Source organism: Ornithorhynchus anatinus, chromosome 5 (assembly GCF_004115215.2).
Source record: "Ornithorhynchus anatinus isolate Pmale09 chromosome 5, mOrnAna1.pri.v4, whole genome shotgun sequence".
In the NCBI taxonomy this organism is placed as follows: domain Eukaryota; kingdom Metazoa; phylum Chordata; class Mammalia; order Monotremata; family Ornithorhynchidae; genus Ornithorhynchus; species Ornithorhynchus anatinus.
The window spans coordinates 40,426,829-40,445,679 of NC_041732.1; the positions used below are offsets into that span (position 1 = coordinate 40,426,829).

The window sequence follows — 18,851 nt, forward strand, 5'->3', positions numbered from 1 at the left end:
GTAGTAATCAATCAATCACATTTATTGAGTGCTTACCGTGCATGGAGCACTGCTCTAAGCCTTGGGAGAGTACAATATAACAGAGTTCCCTGCCCACTAGGAGCTTACAGTCTGGAGGGGGAGAAGACACCCTTTGAGTGCGCTTAAGTAGCTTACAATATGATGGGGGAAACAGACACAGACCTATGACATTCGGAAATAAATGTCACTAGATATCATCATCATGAATTAGTTTATTCAGCCATATCCTTGAGAGGTATAAAATCTCTCCCCCAGTAGTGTCATCTTCAAACCCAAAGGACCAGAAGCAGTGTTATTTTGTTGTTGTTGTTGTTTAAAAAGCTCTAATAATACTGTTCAGCTGTCCTTTTGAAAAGATATTTCCAAATAGGTCATTTTTTAGAATAGTATTAATGCCATCTGTCTGGAGTGCTCTAGGTGTGAATCTCTCAGTGGGGCCTTTTAACTCAAGGACTCTAAAAATAATTTTGTTTTAAAACCTCAAATTGAGTAGGGCAACGTATGAGGAATTTCTGTTCTGTATTTCAAAACCAAGTTATTTTGAGCAAAGACACAGCTGAGAATTTAAAAATTAAAGTCTTGTTGAGGATATCCTTGCTAACTTCAGCAGATGTCACATTGAGAAGCACCAGAATGTTTTTAGGGGAAAATCAATCTGCAATTATTTCCAGTGGTTGGCAGAGCAGAAGAGAATCCTTTCAAGGCACCAGAAGGGACCTCACAAGACCTCTAAAGTGCTAGAGGTTCTTTAGAGCCATGATGTCCTCTTGATCCCTTTACTCCATCAACAGGAAGTACTGAATCTAATAATATATGTCACATTTGTCTTGTACTTCTATTTAAAAGTAGGATTCCCTATCTCCACATATCCTTCCATGCTTTTTTTTCTTATAATTAGCAGACTTGGGCATTACAAACAGGCGCACACACACACACAGGCAAACGCACACTTTCTTTGTGTTATATTATGTTTCTATATTTGCCTGAGACAGAGAGAGTCTGCAGTGAAAGGCCCTTATTATAATGTAAAGTAGGGGGTTGTCCGGGGAGAAGCATTAACCTCCCCGAGGAGGACCTTTCTCCTGAATTACCTCACATCTTTCCCCCCTTTTCTTTCTCAGAGCCCACAGTATCTGCGGGGGTGCTGCTGTGATTTATCCTTCTCGATAAAGGGCTGGGGAGGCTCCAGCAGGGAGGGGTAGTTTAAGGCTGAAATTACAAACAACTTCTCTGGGGAAGGACACGCGGGCAGGGGCAAAATCTTGTAAATAATCAGTAAATCAATTCTAAATCAGTCCCTAGGGAAACTCCACCTCATTAAGAGTCACTGGAAAGGCACTGTGTGTGTGTGTGTGTGGTGTGACATAAGCTTTAACCAAGGGCTCAACCGAGGGAATTCTTGGTTCAGACTGTCTGGGGAACCTCTGGGGACCCCCCCCCCATTAATTTCTTTTTCCTCCCCACCCAGTGCCTCAGAAAATGCTTCATACCAAGCTCTGTCTAATCTCACTCATCCAGGGAGGAGACGCCAGCATTTTGAAATTCCTTCTGGTCTGTGCTCCCACTCCTTGGAGGGAAAGAGGCGAATAGCGAGGGTCAGAACTTGTGTTCACATCCTTAATTTTTTTATTTCTATTAATGTCTGTCGCCCCCTCTAGACTGTAAGCTCCTCGTGGGCAGAGGATGAGTCTACCAACTCTGTTCTATCATAATTCTCCTTTGTGCTTTGTCTAGTGGTCTCCACACAGTGAGTGCTCAATAAACATGATTGTTGCATCGCCCTGACTTGCTCCCTTTGCTCTCCCCCCGCCCCCCATCCCACAGCACTTATGTATATATCTGTAATGTTATTTATTTGTTTTGATGTCTGTCTCCCCACCTCTAAACTGCGAGCTCATTGTGGGCAGGGTATTATCCCTGTTTATTGTTGTATTGTAGTTTCCCAAGCGCTTAATACAGTGTTCCGCACACAGTAGGTGCTTAATAAATACGATTGAATGAATGAATGAACCGATTGGCTTTCAAAATAAGAAAGGCATGCGCAGGCGTATTAACCCTGCTCACCCCACTGCCAAGGCCTGGTTGGAGGAGTTAGGGGGATGCTCTGAAGGGGGGCAGACTCGGGCAGAACCCTGACCCACATACTATCTCTGGCCTGGAATGCCCTCCCTTGTCAAATCAGACAGACAACCACTCCCCACCACATTTCAAAGCCTTATTGAAGGCCCATCTCCTCCAAGAGGCCTTCCCTGCCTAAACCCCACTTTTCTTCATCTCCCCCTCCCTTCTGCATCACCCTGACTTTCTCCCTTTGCTCTCCCTACCCCCCCAACCAGCCCCACAGCAATTATGTATAGATCTGTGAATTTTTTGATTTATATTAATGTCTGTTTACTTGTTTTGATGCTTGTCCCCCCCACCCACCCCTCACTCCAGATTGTTAACTCATTGTGGGCAGGAATTGTCACTGTTGATTGACGTGTGGTACTTTCCCAAGCACTCAGTACAGTGCTCGGCACGTGGTAAGCGCTTAATAAATACGACTGAATGAACGAATGAATGGCCCATCTGGCAGGCCCGGTAGCCCATCTGCTGGCCAGGGCGCCGTGGCTCCTTTAAGAGGTCAGCAGCCTGGGCCATGTGTCTCTCTGATGTCAGAGCAGGAAGTGTTTGAGGAAGTGGAGAGGTAATTGTCTGCTTTTAGACTCCGGGACTTCAATGTTCATGGGAGGGATCAGCGGCTGAAAGCTTGGCCCGCCCCTCCCCTAGACCCCCTGGAAGCCCGCAGGTGAGAACCCACACAGGTTTCAGCCAGGGTGTGGGGAGGAAGGGGTGAATCAAAAAACATACCTCATCCCTCCTGTTCTTTCCTGCTCCGTGGTGGCTCTTGAGAAAACTTTAAGCTTTCACCGTGCCTTTAGATCCACAAAGTTGTTACGGTTTATTTCCCTCTTTTCCTCTCCCGCCCCCACCAAACCTGTTGGATTTAGGACCCCTCAGTACAGGAGTGCTACTGGGAGGGGTCCAACTCCTTGCGAGAGTGGATACCAGAGTACTGCGATGGAAGTGGGTGGGTTTGGGGGTGACTCATAGGATCCCCAACCCTTATAAAGGCAAAAATGATTTTCAAGGAAGGGAGACCTAACCACTGAGCATTCTTTGACAACTTGAAACGTGAAAAGGCAGCTGTCCTTTGCAATGAGGATCCAATGTAGCCCGGGCCTTAGGAACTGCCATTTTCTTCCTCTAGTGGAAGCAGATACCTATTTTGCAAGGTTATCATCTTTCCCCACTCCCCTATACACCTGGAAGGGACATAATAATAGTAATAATAATAATTGTGATATATGCTAAGCGCTTACTATGTATTAGGCATTGTACTAAGTACTGGGGTGGACACAAGTAAATCAGGTTGGATACAGTCCCCGTCCCACATGGGACTCACAGTCTCAATCCCCATTTTACAGGTGGGGTAACTGAGGCCCAGAGAAGTGACGTGATTTGCCAGAGGTCACCCAGCAGACAAGTGGCAGAGCTGGGATTAGAATCCATGACCTTCTGACTCCCAGGCCTGTATTCTGTCCACTACAACATGTGATCACTTCCTCTCAGCAAGTGTCAGCCTTCCACTTTGACCTTCCCCTGTGCTCTCCTAATTTTTGCAGCTATAAACCGTTACCAGAATGAGTTGGCCGCCTTCTCTGCAGACCCAAACCTGTGGGGTCTGGGAGATGAAAGAACGTCTTGGAACCGGAGGTTTTGGAAATGTCATCCGCTGGCACAACAAGGTAGGGCTTCTCTCCCCCGGTTTGGACCAGCCGGGGAGAGGACCAGTGATGAATAGTACAGTTGCTCTCCATCATGTTCGAAGGTGATGCTTAGACTGTAAGCTCACTGTGGGCAGGGATCATGTCTGCTAATTCCGTTGTACTCTCCCACGCACTTAAGAACAGTGCTCTGCGCATAGTAAGTGCTCAATAAATACCATTGATGGATGGATTTGATGGTGAATGTGATAAAAAAAAGACATATACAGTTGTAAAGATTGTTCTTTCCTGTCCTATGGATGTTGTTTTTGACTCTTTCCTGGCTGGATGACTTCCCTGAAGTCTTTGCTTAAAGAGCGACACTCGTTGCCTGATTGCAACACATGCAGTTGTGCTTGCCACAGTTATTTTCCAACAGCCCAGTGGAGGAATGGGGGAATAACTACAGCTCACTTTCTCCTAGAGCCTGAGTAGCTTTATTTTTGGACTCCTTCTCCTAATAAAGTGTGTCTCATCCGTGAGGCTGGACAAGGGTCCTTCACCAGGTCAGACACTAGGACAAGATGAGGAATCACAGAACCTGAGACCCTGGAGCCTGGTTCCGTAACCGACTCTCTGAACAGGATTACCTAGTGTTTCCATTTGACCCAGGTAGATGACCTGAGAGAGCCCCAGAGAGAGAGTTCTCACATCTGTCTCGGTGCTTTGGGGACCGTTCATCTTCAAGACTCTGGGACCCAGCAAATTGTCAAACCAGTTCTTGGCTGCAGATTTCCACAGAGATTTCCAATGGTAGTCTCAAAGGGTCATAGCGAGACACTATTCTGCTTTATTCATTTGTTTTATGGTAAACATTGAAACTTGTATGCCATTTTATTTTTATGGTATTTAAGTGCTTACTATGTGCCAGTCAGTGTAATAAGCGCTGAGTGCCATTGTTGGCATTCAGGTACCAGACACTACCATTACTGGACCCAGAGAAGTAAACAGATACACGTTTCCTTGTTTGCATTATGATGGTAACAAAAAGTAACATCATGATGTTCCACAGAACCTTTTTGGAAAACCATAGAACATAAAACATTTCTCCGAGGAGACCCCTAATCTCTCCCCTTACTTCAGAGTGTTTGCATTCTTTCCCCAGCTTCCTGTGAACCTAGACACTGAGCTGTGGGACTTTGTGGCTGGAGCCAAGGTAGAGGAAGATTGAGTATCAAAACTTAAAATTTTGGGCAGGAAGGTATCAGTGCTATAGCCAACTGTACAGGGGACATAGCTGGAAACCAGATTCTTCAGAGTAAAATAAATGACCGCCCCAAAGAGAACTCCTGGAGCTCTCAGGTGCTCAAGTGAAGAACATGACTACACACTGACAGTGATGGTAAACTGCAAACTCCCCGTGGGCAGAGATCATGTCTACGGATCCTATTTTATTATACCCCCTTAAGCACTTAGTACAGTGCTGTTCACCCAGTACGTACTCAATAAATACCATTAATGATAATAATGTGGTCTTTGGTAAATGTTTATTATGTGCCAGGCACTCTACTAAGTGCTGGGGTGGATAGAAGCAAACAGAGTTGGTCACAGTCCACGACCCATGTGAACTCAGTCTTATTCCTCATTTTACAGATGAGGTAACTGAGGTCCAGAGAAGTGAAGTGACTTGCCTAAGGTCACACAGCAGGCAAGTGGTGGAGCTGGAATTAAATCCAGGCCCACTAACTCCCAGGCCCGTGCTCTTTTCTCTAGACCATGCCTTTTCTCTGATGGATTGGTCAGGTGACCCCATGAGAAGCAGAATGACCTAATGGAAAGAACACGGGCCTGGGAGTCAGAAGGACTTGGGTTCTAATTCCGGCCCTGTGTGTGTGACCTTGGACAAGTCACTTAATTTCTCTGTGTTTGTTTCCCCAAGTGTAGCATGGGGATTCAATACCTGTTCTCCCTCCTATTTAGGCTGTGCACCCAATGTGGGACAGGGACCTGATTAACTTGAATCTACTCCAACGCTTAGAATAGTGCTTGACACATAGTAAGTACTTAGCAAATACCAAAATAATAATCTCCCTGAGAGTGTTGGCAGCACCCTTCTTATCCAGCCACTGAACAGTCAGAACTTTGCACTGTAAAACGACCATTTTAGAGTCCCACAAGGGGCAGAAATCGGGTGACCAGATTTCTGGTTTCATTCCATTGTGGCTTAGTGGATAGTGTGTGGGCCTGGGAGTCAGAAGGACCTGGGTTCTAATCCTGATCCTCCACATGTTTGCTGCGTGACCCTGAGCAAGTCACTTCACTTCTCTGGGCCTCAGTTCCCTCATCTGTAAAACGGGGATTAAGGGTGTGAGCCCCATGTGGGACAGGGACTGTGTCCAACCTGATTAACTTTTATCTATTCCGCGGATTAGAGCAGTGCTTGGCACAGAGTAAGCCCTTAACAAGTACCATTATTATTATTATTATTCCAGACAGTCTGTCTTTCTATTAGTTGGTTGCCTATCTGGAATGGATATGGCACTGGACATAATAATACTAATAATAATTGTGGCATTTGTTAAGCTCTTACTGAGTGCCAGTCACTGTACTAAGCATGGGGGTGGATACAAGCAAATTGGGTTGGATACCGTGCCTGTCCCACATGGGGCACACAGTCTCAATCCCCATATTTACAGATGAGAGAAATGAGGCACAGAGAAGTAAAGTGAATTGCCCAACATCACTCAGAAGACAAGTGGCTGAGCCGGAATTAGAACCCATGATCTTATGACTCCCAGGCTCATGCTGAGTTCCATGGCTCAGAAGCGGTGTTCTGAGGAAACACAGTGGCTCTGGGGCAAGTTGGGAGTCAGGGGAATCTCCCTGGGAAGCATTCTAGTGATGGGCAAATTGAGTGTAGTTCCTCAAAATGGAGAGAATGATGTCATCACCTTATGCTGGTGCCTGGCAGAAACATATGATGTCACATGCATCTCCAATTCCAGTATCTGTGAATGTCATTTTTTTTTTCCTTAAAGCAAAGCAAACTGTCCTGAAAGTAAGCCCAGACTGAACCAGAAATGGCTCGTCTCTCACTTCTCGAGATCCTCCTGAGCATGGAAGGCCTTATTCCTGGCCCACTGCTGTCTGAGCATGGGTGCAGCAGTGGTCCCTGAAAGGGAGGGCAGAGAGCCCACTCCAATTTTGATCCTAGATCACTTCTGGTTTTGTTGGGTCATGGCCACCATACTGCACCCACCCTTGCTCAAAACCCCTGAGGCAGAGCAGTTAGGGAAACAGCATGGCTTAGTAGATAGAGCATGAGCCTGGGATTCAGAAGGACCTGGGTTCCAATTCCAGCTCTTCCACTTGTCTGCTGTGTGACCTTGGGCAAGTCATTTCACTTTTCTGTGCCTCAGTTAACACATCTGTAAAATGGGGACTAAGACTGTGAGCCCCCTAGGACAGGGACTCTGTCCAACCCGATTAGCTTGAATATAACCCAGCACTTAGAACAGTGCTTGACACACGGTAAGTGCTTAACAAATACCATTATTATTATTAGGCTATTGGAGCAGCTTGCATTTGGCTTCATGCCGAACTGATTTTGGCTTCGTGCTGGCCTGGCCTAGCCTCATGAAATCAGGCTGGGTCTGAAAACTGTAATAATAATTGTGGTGTTCGTTATGCGGTTTCTATGTGTCAAGCACTGTTCTAAGTGCTGGGGAAGATACATGATAATCAGGTCAGACACAGTCCCTGTCCCACACAGAGCTCACAATCTAAGTAGAAGGGAGAACAGGTATTGAATCCCCATTTTACAAATAAGAGAACTGAAACCCAGAGAAGTTAAGTGACTGGCCCAAGGTTATCTCGTCAGATACGTGACAAGGTATTTAGTAACTCACTAAGAGACACTTGGAGACAGATGCTGGTCCAGGCTTAGGGAGCACATCTGCTGGTTAATTCTAATGTCATACTAGCTCTCCCTGGCCATCAAGGCTCAGGATATTTTAGAGCTGTTCAGTAAGTAGAGCTGTGAATAATACTTGTAAAATAGTCTCAGTATCTTATTGTTTCTCTGCTATCTCCTTTCTCTCTCTTTCTTCCTTATCCATTCTGTACTTTTCTGTATCTAAAAATAATAATAATAATTTTGGTATTAAGGGCTTACTATGAACCAAACACTATACTAAGCACTGAGACTAATATAAGATAATCAGGTTGGACATGGTCCCTGTCCCACAGCGGGCTCACAGTCTTAGTAGGAGGGAGAATGGGTATTGAATACCCAATTCAGAGATAAGGAAACTGAGACACAGCAGTCTTGCCCAAGGTCACCCAGCAGACAAATAATGGAGCCGGGAATAGAACCCGGGTTCAGTCATTCATTCATTCAGCATATTCATTGAGCACATAGTGTGTGCAGACCACTGTACTAAACACTTGGGAGAATACAATAAACAGTCACATTCCCTGTCCCCAATGAGTTTACAGTCTAGAGTTCCTATGACTCTGTTCTACTCCTTCTCTCCTTCCCCTCTTTTACATTTCTTTTCCAAACTCTCTTTTCTTCTCTTCTTTGTCCATTTTTTCTTCCTATGTCTATATTTTTCTCTCCACATATCTGTTGTTCTTTTTTCCTCTTTTAGACCACCATTTTCACCTCTCCTTTCCTCTTTCCCCATGCTCTCCCTCTTCTCTTTCTCCACTTTTCTCTCAGACCTCTGCTCTCTGATTCCCAGACCTCTTTCCTCCCAGTTTCCTCCCAGTTTCCTCCTAGATCCCATCCTTCTCCTCCTCCTCCTCCTCATCTTCTTCCTCGTCCTCTTCGTCCTGTTCCTTCTCCTCCTGCTCTCAACTCCCTCACTCCCTATCTTCCCAGGTTCCCTCACCTTCCAAATCAGTCCTGTTAGTTCAAGTCCTAATGACAGTCCGCCCAACCTCACATGGTACCAGAAAGAGACATTGCAGTGTGTTGCAACCAGAATTGAGGGGAGAGGGCACATCTGTCCGCCCTGGCAGCCAGCCTTGGAGGGACTGGTCTTTCTGGGTGCCTGGTAATGACATTAGCTGGCCCTGGGCCAATTTTGGGGACGTTTTGACAATTTTGGCAAAAGGGAGGAAAGGAGGGGTTAAAGTCACAAGCACATTTTCATCTTGGCCTCTGCCTGTACTGAAACTGACCTTGGGGGGTGGTGGTCACTGGAGGGTCACTGTCTCAGAAGCCACAAACCTTGCTGTCCTTTCTGCCCTTATCTCCTTGCTGTCATTCAACTCCCACAGTCTACTCCCAGATGGTGCAGGTTATTCCTGTAAAACATTGCCCGGATGCGCCCCTTCCTTCCCAATCAAACTGCAGTCATCCTGGTTCAAACTCAGATCTTGCTGTGGCTAGACCATTGCGATTACCCTTCTCGCTGTCCTCCTAACCTCTAGTCTCTCCTGCCTTCAATCTATACTCCATGTTGCCACTCGGATCATCTTTCTGAAACATCGCCTGGCCATCAACTCTTCCCTCCTCAAAACCTGCCCTGTCTCCCTGTGTCTCTCTACATCAACAAAAAGTCCTTCAAAATGGTGTCATTCACTCATTCAGTCATATTTATTGAGCATTACTTTGTGCACAGCACTGTACTAAGTGCTTGGGAGAGTACAATATAACAATTGTCAGACACATTCCCTGCCCACAACGAGCTTGCAGTCTTGGGTCGGGGGGGGAGACAGACTTTGATATAAATAAATAAATGACAAATGTGTACATAAGTGCTGTGGGGCTGGGAGAAGAGATGAACAATGGGAACAAGTCAAGATTCTTCATCATCTGAACCCACCTAATCTATCTGCTCTCTTCTCCTGCTGTTCGCCAAATTACTGTTTTCATTTCTCCCTGGCCAACCTCTCACATCAGACACACAGTCTAAATAGGAGAGAGAACCGGTATTGAATCCCCATTCAGTTGGGGAAACTGAAGCACAGAGAAGTGAAGTGACTTGTCCAAGATCACACAGCAGACAAGTTGTGGACCCAGGATTAGAACCCTGCCCCGTGCTCTATCCACTAGGCCATGTGCTTCTCAATTCTAGCACTTAAAAACTTATTGACACCTCCTCGGTACAAATGTATATCAATCAGTCATATTTATTGAGCACTTAACTATGTGTAGAGCATTGTACTAAGTACTTGGGAGAGCACAGTACTACAGAGTTAGCAGGTGCGTTCTCTGCCCACAGCAAGCTTATGAGTCTTCAGTGATTTAAATAGGAAGTAAACTGGTTTCAAAAATCCCCGGGCTTCCTTCTGTCTCTCTTTTTCTACTTCCCAGAAATGCACTGTGAATTCCTTCCACCCAATTACCTTCACAGGAGACCAATAATGTTGTACGTGAACCTGTGATGTAACTGAACAGTGAGGGGCAGTTCCAGCTCAGCAGGCTTCCTAAGTTACCTTCTCCAACCAAAGGCCCAAATTCAATGATCAATCAGTCAGTAATATTTATTGAACACTCACTGTGAGCAGAACACTATATTAGCACTTGGGAGAATACTATATAACAGAGCTGGTAGACACGTTTCTTGCTCACAATGAGTTGATCACTCCTTCCTAGGGCAACCTGTCTGAGCCCTTGTTTTCTTCCATTCCTGACTCCCGAACCTATTTCTCAGTAACAACCTAGGTCCTCCGTAACTGCGGAGATTTGAGGGCCAGTGGTATCTTCCTTCTGAGGAGATCAAATTTGATCCCCTCCCTTTATCTCATTGGAGATAAAGTGGGAAAGGATACTGCCTCCCAATTTGTTGTGACCGGGAACTGGGGTCCCAGAAAGAGTGTGGTCTCATCCTCTGCTACAGACAAGTGGAACTGGGTTCAGAAGCCACATTCTGATTCCCAGATCCTAGGTGGTGCTTTGGTCCTCTTTCCTGAAGCCCCAAACCAGTATGGTGGAAATAGCTGGGAAGAGAAGGGTTAGAAAGGGGATTTTGACTTGCCTACCACACTTCCTTGGCACAGTCCATCCTTTACTCCTTTCATCAGAATGCCTCATGACCTAGTGGATAGACCATGGCCCTGGGAATTAGAAGGGTCTGGGTTTTAGTCCCAGCTCCACCACTCTACCCCAGTGCCTGGCACATAGTAAGTGCTTAACAAATACCACTATTAATATTATTATTATTATCATTGTCTCTTTCCTTCACTACAACCAGTTAGCTGTCCCTTTCTTTCTGTCCTCACTCATGCCTATTCCCGCCGGCAGTTTCCGGCCTCTCCAGTCACCTCCAGTTGCATCCCATACCACGGCTAAATTGTCAAGTGGTGCACATCAATCAGTATTCATTGAGTACTTACTGTGACTTACTGTGTGTAGAGCACAGTGCCAAGTGCTTGGGAAAATACAGCAGAATAGGTAGTCACAATCCCTATGCACAAGGAGAAGCAGCATCGCCTAGTGGTTAGAGCACGGGCCTGGGAGCCAGAAGAACCTGGGTTCTCATCCCAGCTCCCCTACCTGTCTGCTGTGTGACCTTGGGCAAGTCACTTCATTTCTCTGAGCCTCAGTTATCTCATCTGTAAAATGGGGGATTAAGATGATGAGCCCCATGTAGGGCATGGACTGTGTCCAACCTGATTAGCTTGGAGCTATCCCAGTGCTTAGTACAGTGCACTTAGGGAACAAAGTAAGCACTTAACAAATATCATAAAAAAGGGAGCTTACAGGCTATATAGGAGCTTGCAATCTACAGCCCCCAGTCACATGGTAGAAGGACGTAAGGGACACTCTCGGAGGGGATGCCCATGTTCCAGGCTATTAAAACCAGGATAGAATTTCTCAGGATTGGGACAAAGTACTGAAAACCAGAACCATCCCTGTCAAGTGGATCCACTGGGCCACATTATCCTTCCCCACCCTACCCAATCTCATATTTGTTCATTCCGTTGTATTTACTGAGCACTTACTATTTGCAGAGAACTCTACCAAGAGCTTGGGAGAGTACAATATAGCAATAAACAGGCAGATTCCCTGCCCACAGCGAGCTTACAGTCTCGAGGAGCTTCCTCTGGCCTCACACGGTTGGAGGCTGCTTCAGAGTTGGGCGCTCCCAAGAGTGTCAAGTTCATCCTTGGAATCAAGGTACCATATGGATGAATCCTGCCCTAACCCTCCTCTCTGCTTTGCCTCTGTAGGAAACAGGGGAGCAGATAGCTATCAAGCAATGTCGACAAGAGCTCAGCACCCGGAATCGAGAGAGGTGGTGCTTGGAAATCCAGATCATGAGAAGGTGAGGGTCTGTATCAACAGAAACATACTGGTTGGTCGCTACCAGTACGGATCTGGTGGTGGGTGGAGGGAGAGGATAGTGTCAGCTGGTCTTTAGTTATACTGGGGGACATGGTGACCAGTGGAAGAAAGGAAGTAGCCTCTTGAATTCTCATAAACTGGTCTGACTACCTCGCCTGAGGTTCCTGTGGAATTCTCGTAATAAAGAGAATCATAGGACTGTGAATGTTAGGACTAGAGGGGACCTTGATCTAGCCCGGTGGTTTTCAAACATTTGAACCTGAGAAACTCTTTGGCTTGGAAAAAAGTCCTTGTGGGCTTCCTCACCCCTACCTTTCCTCACCTCTGAGGTAACTCGCCGCCTGCTCCCATTTGTACCAGGTGCTCAAACTGCTTACGAACGTGATCATTTTTAAACAGGTGTTTGCAGCGGCAGGAGCCCTGTTCTAAAAAAACAGCACCTCAGAGACAGAGAGAGCACGCAAACGCACATTTGGCAAATGGACTGGGGCCTGGCCTGATTCTAGTGTGAAGAGGAAAATCTGAAGCTATTCACACATTCATTTAATTGTATTTATTAAGCGCTTACTATGTGCAGAGCACTGTACTAAGTGCTTGGGAGAGTCCAATATAATGGTAAATAGACACATTCCCTTCCCACAATGAGCTTACAGTCTAGAGGGGGAGACAGGCATTAATATAAATAAGTTACAGATATATACATAAATGTTGTGGGGCTGGGAGGGGAATGAATAAAGGGAGCAAGTCATGGGGATGCAGAACGGAGTGGAAGAAAAAGAAAAGAGAGCTTAGTCTTGGAGATAGCCACCAATAACAGAGCAGATGCTCCATCCAGGAGTTGAAAATCTCCTGTGACCAGTGGTCATCTAAATGTCCCTTGTGACTCTCCAAGGGTTCTCTGACTGAATCCACACCTCTACCTTCAAGTACGTAGAGGAGAACCCCCAGATCTGTATCGTATTCTCCCAAGCGCTTCGTACAGTGCTCCACATAAAGTGATGTACGCTGTAAGCACTCAATAAATACGATTGATTGAATGACTTGATACCACCTTCATTTTTTTAATGGTATTTGTTAAGGGCTTCCTGTGTGTCATGCACTGTTCTAAGTGCTGGTTCTAAGAACAAGTTTATTGGGTTGGACACAGTTCTGTCCCACACAGGGCTCACAGTCTAAGTACGAAGGAGTAACACGGGCATGGGAGTCAGAGGACATGAGTTCTAGTCCCAGCTCCGCCACTTGTCTGCTGTGTGACCTTGGGCAAGTCACTTAACTTCCCTGTCCTTCAGTTATTCTGTCTGTAAAATGGGGATTAAGACTGTGACCCTCACGTGGGACTACCTGATTACCTTGTATCTACCCCAGTGCTTAGAACAGGGCTTGACACATAGTAAGTGCTTAACAAATACCATAATTATTATTATTGTTGTTGTTATTGTTATTATTATTATTATTTAATCCCCATTTTACAGTTGAGGAAACTGAGGCACAGAGAAGTTAAGTGACTTGCCCAAAGACATACAGCAAGCAAATGGCAGAAAGACCTCTTTGCACTAGGCCATGCTGCTCCTTCATAGCCCATGAAGTGGGCCTTGCCAGTACATTTGTTAAAGAAAGTCATTTTGTTGGACAAAGCCCCTGTTCCACATGAGGCTCACAGTCTAAGGAAGAGGGAGAACAAGTATTTAATGCCCATTTTACCCATTTGGAGAAGCAGTGTGGCCTAGTGGAAAGACCACGGGCCTAGAAGTCAGAGGACCTGGGTTTTAATCCCAGGTCTGCCACTTGTCTGTTGTGTGACCTTGGGCAAGTCACTTAACTTCTCTGTGCCTCAGAGCCCTCGTCTGCAAAATGGGGATTCAATACCTGTTCTCCCTCCTAATTAGAATGTTAGCCCAATGTGGGACCTCATTATCTTGTATCTACCCCAGCACTCAATACAGTGCTTGGCACCCAGTAAGCACTTAACAGAAACCTCAGTGACTGTTTTACAGATGAGGAAACTGAAGCACAGAGAAGTGACTTTCCCAGGGTGACACAGCAAGTGACTGGCAGAGCCGAAACTAAAACCCAGGTGCTCTGACTTCTCTGACTCTCAGGCCTATGCTCTTTCCACTAGGCCACGCTGCTTCTCATCTTTTTTCTTGACTTGTGCCCATCTTTCTTTGCTTTTTTTTTTGATTCTGTGACTTCTGAAAAATCGTATTATTAGTCAGAAGTATTATGGGATTTATTGAGAGGTTGCTATGTGCCAGTCCCAGTACAACTGCAGCTGTGCTGTGCTCTTTGTGTTTGTCCAGTTGTTTTGTTTGGTAATTCCATTTTCTTTTTACTAGAGCAGCAAAGCTCTAAAGACAGGGTCTGTTTGTGAGAGAGCGAGGATGAAAACAAGTTGGAAGATGGTGCACGCATGCGAGCCCACACATAAACACATACTCCACACACACAGGCACTCTTATGCCTTATCTGCTAAGCGGATGTGTCGGTTAACCATAAATGTGAAAAGTCAAACCACAACTCACATCACTAAGCTTGTGAAAGGGAGGGCTCCCCCCCCCCCAAAGATTTTTAGCCTACTTAGCTTCATCAGCCCAGCAAGGTTAGTGTTAGCATTCCAGTGGGACTGGGAGGGGGAGGGGGCGCCAAGGAAATCCACATTTTATGGCCCCAGGTTATTGGAAGCAGCATGGCGTAGTGGATAGAGCACTGGCCTGGGAGTCAGAAGGCCATAGGTTCTAATCCTGACTCCACTGGTCTGCTACATGACCTTAGGCAAATCACTTCACTTCTCTGTGCCTCAGTTGCCTTATCTGTAAAATAGGGAATAAGACTATGAGTCCTATGCGGGACTGTGTCCAACCCGATTTCCCATGCTTAGTACAGTGCCTGGCACATAGAAAGCACTTACCAAATATCATAATTATTATTATTATTATAAGGTCCAAGCTATTCACTGCACCCACAGTTCTGCTCCTTGAACAGCCCTGATCAAGGACCATGCTGGAGGTATTGGTTCTGCAGCTCAAGGAGTGGGACGACTGGGCTGTCGAGTAGTTTTGCTCTTTATACCCCTCCCCCAGTAACCTGGAACTGTAAAATTCCAGCTTGGCTAAGACTCTGAAGAACCAGACTGCTGACATTCACTCCCTCATCTTGAGCTGGTTTTAGTGGCCAACCATGCAGAGGTCACCCCTTAAACTGGCTCTTAGTGAATATTAGATAAAATCTGGTAATGCCCAGCAACCTTCCCCCTTGTCCTGCCCCGACTGCCAGTGTGCCCCTCTCAACTCTTCTGGGAATTTTTATGGCCTCTGGCCCCATCAGCCTCACCACCTTGCCCTCCCCAACTCATAATTTCTGGGCTCCTGACCCACTAACCATTTCAAAATGGCAATGGGAGCACGCATTAGTCTGCCTATTCCCTGAGGGGATACACCTGCTCTGGAACTACAAATTCCATAACGACTTGCATGAGTTCACAGTTACGTTCATAGAACTTTGAGAACCATTGGAAGGAGCCATGTTACAAGATTCCTGGAGACTTCAGGATATTTCCAAGATCCTGGAAAGCCTCCCAAAACCAGCACTGTCCCAATGAAGCAGAGGAGCAGTATGGTCTAGTGGATAAAGCAACAGGCCTGGGAGTTAGAAGAATCCTGGCTCTGCCACTTTTCTGCTCTGTGACCTTGAGCAAGTCACTTTACTTCTCTATGGCTCACTTCCCTCCTCTGTAAAATGGGGGGTTAAGACTGTGAGTCCATGTGGGACAGGGACTGTGTCCAGCCTGATTAGTTTGTATCTATCCCAGTGCTTAGTACAGTACCTGGCACAAGGACTTGACAAATAACCATGTAAAAAAGTGAAACTAGAACATGTGTGCTCTATCTGGTGTTGAGGAACCATGTCACAGTCTAATAGGATGGGTCATGCAAGATTCAGTTCATCATAGATCATTATAGCTTCTCTCAATCTCCTGGAAAAGGAGTTTGTTTGCAGGTGGGGAATAGCTCCCTTGCAGGGAATATGAGTGGACAATATATGTGTTTGCCTTTACAAGTTCCCTTCAGGTATTTATGATCCTCAGTAATCAGTCAATTAATCGATGGTATTTACTGAGTGCTTACTATGGGGAGAGCACTGTACTAAGCCCTTGGGAGAGTTTAGTACAACAGACTTGGTAGACACGCTCCTGGCTCACAGTGAACTTACAGTCTAGAGGGAAGACAGGTATTAATATAAATAAATACATTTATAGGTATGTCTATAAGGGCCGTGGGTGGAGTGAATACCAAATGCCCGAAGGGTACAGATCCAAGTGCATAGATGATACAGAAGGAAGAGGGAGTCAGGGAAAAGAGAGCTTAATCTCTGGTGCAAGGCATTAAAAGACTTCAGAATTGCTTGTGCACCTGCTCTTAAAATAAGCCACATCTTTTGGGTAGATGGGGTCCAGAAATTGTAGTGATGAACAGGAAGCTGATTGAGCAATAAATCCAATGAGGAGACTTGGAACACCAGACTCAGCTGAGACTGGCAAGAAGGCGGAAAGGATCGGTAGAAGTCATCCAGTCAGTTAGCTCTCTCATTGCATCTTTCTTCCTTTGGAGACTGAACCATCCGAATGTGGTGGCCGCCCGGGAAGTCCCTGAAGGGATGCAGAATCTGGCACCCAATGACCTGCCGCTGCTGGCCATGGAGTACTGCCAAGGGGGAGACCTGCGCAAGGTGAGTTCCGGCTTCCCGGGCCTCTCGTCTCCCATTGACAGGGAGAGAGATGTGTGACTGGGCGAGGAGGAAATTAGGAGCACTTTTCCTTCCTGGAGTGATTGCAGGGGAATTTCTGATCGCCTGGGTCTTGCCCAGTGGAATGGGGATGTACTTACTCATGGAAATATGAATCAAGAACCTGTTTCTTGAAAGATCTGACTAAGAGTTTATCCTAAGTGGGGTAAGGATTAATGCTATACTTACGGGAAGTGAAGAGTGTACTCCTTCCTTCTCCTTTTTTATGCTAGTCTTTGAGAGTCAGGTCAATCAATCAGTCAATAGTGATATTTATTGAGCACCTGCTGTGTGAAGAACACTGTACCACACACTTGGGAGAGTACAATTGAGTTAGTAGACGTGATCCCTGTCTTCATGGAGCTTACGATCTAGGGGGTTAACAGACAGTAAAAGAAATTACAGATAGGAGGAAGTAAGAGAGCATAAATATATATATGCAAAAATTCTGAGGTGTGTGGGCTGTGAGTAGCCAAAGTTCTTAGATGGCGAAGTAGTACTTAGTTGGCAGCAATGTAAGATGAGGAGTTGAGAGATTAATCAGGGAAAGTTTCCTGAAGGAAATGGAATTTCAGATGGGGAAAACCAGAGGAGTAGTGTCTTAAACCCAGTGGTCAGGAGTTTCTTTTAATTCTCAGAAGAATGGGCAATCATTGGAAGTTTTTGATGAAGGGTAGGTGTATGTTGAACAATATTTTGGAAAAACGATCTAGGCAGCAGAATGAAGTTTGGACTGGGAAGAGACTGGAGGCTGGCAGATCTATAAGAAGACCTGTGCAATAGTCAAGTCAGGATATGACTAGTGCCTGGACCAGGATGGTGGCCATTTGAATGGAGAGGAAAAAACGGGTTCTGAAAATATGATGGAGGAAGAACCGGTAGGATTTGGTGACAGTCTGAATGTGGGATTTGAGAGGATAGACTCTAGTCAAGGATAATGCCAAGATTGAAGACCTGAGAGCCTGAGGAGGGACGGTGTTGTCTGCTCTGCTGGGAATATTAGATGGAGGAGAAGATTTGGGAGGAAGGATGAGAAATTCAGTTTTGGACATGTTGAGCCTGAGGTGCCACTATATAGAGATGTCCTGGCGGCAGTAGGAAATGTGAAATTGCAGAGGAAGAGAGAAGTGGAGAAGATTTAGTAGTTATCCATCTAAACGGGGGTTGTTGAAGCCTTGAAAGATAGTGAGCACCCCAAAGGAGTAGAAATAGTTTACGAAGCAAAGGGGACCCAGAACTGAGCCTTGAAAATTACCCCCAGTTAGGAACTAGGAGGTAGAGGGAGAGCCAGTTAAGGAGACTGAGAAGGACCCGGCAAGAGATAGGAGGAGAATCAGAAGACTACTTTGTCAGAAAAACCAAAATTTAGAAGAAGGGGGTGGTCCACAGTGTCAGAGGGAGCCTAGAGGTCGAGGAGAATTAGGATGGGGTAGAGGGCATTGCACTGGGCAAGTAGGTCATTGGTGACCTTGGAATAGCATTCTTGGAGCGGGGAGATCCCAGAATGCAAGGAATTGAGGAGGGATTGGCCAGGAGAGGAAGTGGAGGCAGCAGATGTATACACCCTCTTCAAGGAATTTGGACAGGAATGAGAGAAGTAAGATGGGGCAGTAGAGATATAATCCTGAGAAGGATTGTTTAGGATAGGGGAGTCCTTTAGGTGTTTGAAGTCATAGGGATAGAAGGGCATAGGGATAGAAGCCCTTAGAGAGTGAGCAGGTTGAAGACGGTGATCAGAGATGAAAGAGTAGGTATAAGTTGAAAAGAGATAGGGTCAGAGGTGTAGGCCAAAGCTGGTAGTTTTTGAAAGGAAGTGGGAAACCTGAGCTTGAGAGGTGGCCAAGAAGGATTAAAGAACAAATGATGGGGTAGAAGGGAGATGAATAGGTGGAAGGGAGATTTGGGGAAACTGAGAAGCAGCATGGCCTAGTTGATAGAGCATGGCTCTGGGAGTCAGAAGGACCTGGGTTCTAATGCCGGCTCTGCCACTTGCCTGCTGTGTA

The 18,851-nt window shown here is 45.9% G+C and overlaps 1 protein-coding gene across 1 annotated transcript in view; it reads left to right on the forward strand.

Moving 5' to 3' along the window:
* Window positions 1-2,692: 2,692 nt before the first annotated feature.
* Window positions 2,693-18,851, forward strand: part of IKBKB (inhibitor of nuclear factor kappa B kinase subunit beta) — a 46,783-nt gene continuing 30,624 nt past the window's right edge. Inside the window, exons 1-4 of the mRNA XM_029064876.2 lie at window positions 2,693-2,809; window positions 3,687-3,809; window positions 11,952-12,046; window positions 16,674-16,791. Of these exons, the coding sequence (XP_028920709.1) occupies window positions 3,705-3,809; window positions 11,952-12,046; window positions 16,674-16,791 (318 nt within the window). The 5' untranslated portion in view covers window positions 2,693-2,809; window positions 3,687-3,704. The remainder of the gene's footprint in view (window positions 2,810-3,686; window positions 3,810-11,951; window positions 12,047-16,673; window positions 16,792-18,851) is intronic.